Source organism: Atta cephalotes (genome assembly GCF_000143395.1).
Source record: "Atta cephalotes unplaced genomic scaffold scaffold00010, whole genome shotgun sequence".
Taxonomy (NCBI): Eukaryota; Metazoa; Arthropoda; class Insecta; order Hymenoptera; family Formicidae; genus Atta; species Atta cephalotes.
This window is the reverse complement of record NW_012130074.1, coordinates 610,382-613,057: the sequence shown is the minus strand read 5'-3', so window position 1 is coordinate 613,057 and position 2,676 is coordinate 610,382. Positions and strand designations below refer to the sequence as shown.

The 2,676-nt window shown below is 30.3% G+C and overlaps 1 protein-coding gene across 1 annotated transcript in view; it reads left to right on the top strand.

Moving 5' to 3' along the window:
• The first annotated feature begins 511 nt into the window (after positions 1-511).
• LOC105627845 (serine/threonine-protein phosphatase 2A catalytic subunit beta isoform) overlaps positions 512-2,676 on the top strand; it is an 8,241-nt gene continuing 6,076 nt past the window's right edge. Inside the window, exon 1 of the mRNA XM_012209123.1 lies at positions 512-613. Coding sequence (XP_012064513.1) covers positions 512-613 — 102 coding nt within the window. The remainder of the gene's footprint in view (positions 614-2,676) is intronic.

Sequence of the window (2,676 nt, the reverse complement as noted above, 5' to 3'; positions counted from 1 at the left end):
TTAAACAAAGATGAAATAATTTATTGTGATACATTGTATCATATGCATTTTTTATTTAAAAATATTAATCATTGTCGTAATTTAGCTAAATATTAAATGTGAGCGCGTTCTCAAAATGGCCAAATCACGTGACTTTGTCTCTCTACAAAGATGCCGACGCTCAGTGTTGCAACTGTATATCTAGACTATGCTTATACTATGGTTTCGAACCCATTTTCAGACCTCGAGTTTGATCTCCTTCTTATTACTCTGTGACACCGTGACATCATCGCGCCAGCGCTCAGCGTTCGGCCATTTTGTGTGACTGCAGTGAACAAGCGCTATCCGTTTTCACGAGTTATTTGTGTTACGGGATTCGTGATCAGTGGCGTGCAGTGGTGGAGATAAACTTGGATGATTTAGCTTCGCGTTAAAGGATACGCTCGGGCGATCGGATTACATGCGCTAGTGAGGAGTGCGACCGACCGCACGACTGCGTTAACTTCCCGTGCAAAATTGTGGAACAAGTACGATGGAGGATAAGGCGTCGCTCAAGGAACTTGACCAGTGGATAGAACAATTAAACGACTGCAAACAACTGACAGAAAGCCAAGTGAAAACTCTCTGCGATAAGGTACACGTTCGACATGCTCATTACGCATGACTCCGCCCCGTTCGGGAACATCCCTGTGAATGGCCGCGCGTTACGTTAATTATTTTCCGTTATTTGCACACTGTCGCGTGCCGCGTTCGAATGCATCGTTTACCGTTCTCTGCTATCACATTGCTATCAAACATGATATCGATGATGTGTCATGGACGTTAAGGAACGTTTATGAGAATTATCGGGCACCTCGGGGATCTCGGAATTTTCTCCATCGTCGTGATCTCGTTCCCGATAAACTGTGACGAATTCACCCCCTTCCTTCTCCCCCGAGAAGGTCGCATTTTGATGGCCTTTTGATAACGACCGGGATTCATGATTCTAGATCGATTATTCGTGCTTATACATGCTGTTTTAAACCTATTAATGCAGTTCCGCAACAGGTGAACGCTCCGTCGTTGCGTCGTAATTTTACACTGGTGTATGTCTTTTAAAATACTTATGGCTCTATGATTTATCTAGGAGATGAATAGACTTATCAATTATGATAACTGTAACTAATATATGCTTTACATTCGGTAATAACATCTGTTATTGACTATTTTTCTTCGATTGGTGAAATTATGAAGAAAGTTATCACTTTGCTATGAATGCAATCACTTATAGATTGAGATGTTCTATCATTATATTTCGTTAATGTAACAAGAAAAATAAGAATTGTATTCTAAGTTTATTAAAACACTAACCAGGACTTTGATTCTTAGAAAAATTCAATTTAATATTAGTCAATTTAATATTGAAAACTATTGATGAATTACTTGTTTTGAGTATTAATGCCCATATTCATAGTCAGACCTTGTACTTAAGGCTTCTTTAAATTTATCTTTAGATGCTCAGCAGCCAATGAAATAATTCATAGAGTATTTAAAGATAAATTTAAGGAAGCCTTAAATATAAGGCCTGACTATGAATACAAGTATAAAAGTACTGGATGTTAAGTAGTTAAAATAAAATTTTTGTAAGGATATATATATATTTGGCAAACTGGAAAGAAATATTAATAACAATTAATTAAAGACAATATGATACTTAAGTAAAGAATTATTTGAAAAATATTCTGTACATTTAATTACTTTGAAATTGATTTAAATGTTTCTAATAGACTGAACTAAATGGAATTAGTATTTTTGAATCTATATTTAGAAATTTGAAGATGGTATTATAGCTATGACATTCTTTGTAATAATGTTTCTTCACATTGTATTGGTATGCCAGTTGGCCAAAGTATCTATTTTTCTAAATATATGCCAGTAATTATAATCTGTAATTGGCAACGGAAATTCATTTATGTTATGAAAGAAATTTTTGAATATTGAGAGATAATTTGTGATTACAAACAGACTATAATTTGAAAGCTCTGTCATCATATTTTATCCAGGGCTTGATAAAACAACTGATATAACTTATTTAATTTTAAATTAAAATATTAAATAAGAAATAGATCACAAGTAATTATTTAAAAATATAAAATAAAAAATGGAATCCGAAAATGTATTAATTTATTTAAAATAATAACTTTTATTTAAAATAGAAAAATAACTTATTTTTTATTTTAAATAAGTTTTCGAAGGCTATTTCTTATTTTAAATAAGAAATTGATTTTGAAAATTTACTTAAAATATAAAATAAGAAATATGTATTTTAAATAAACATTTTAAATAGTAAATATAGAATTTTAACGATTTTGTTTATTTGAACATATGAATATACATTTATAAGTATAACATTTTTAGTTTTTTTTATAGTTATACCTATAATTAATACTTAAAATCCTCCATGAATCAGGTGAAAATTAACATGGATCATATGTGGGCATATCTCGTACTTCACACACACATGCTTATGCATTTCATCATAAATATACTGATTTTATATATAATTTTATATATATATTAATATATATATATATATATATATATATATATATAATAAACTTACTAGCTACTTTTTACTTAATTGATGATATAACTAATATATAATAATTTAATTTAAAATAAAAACAAATAATTACCTAAAACTTTAATATAAATAAG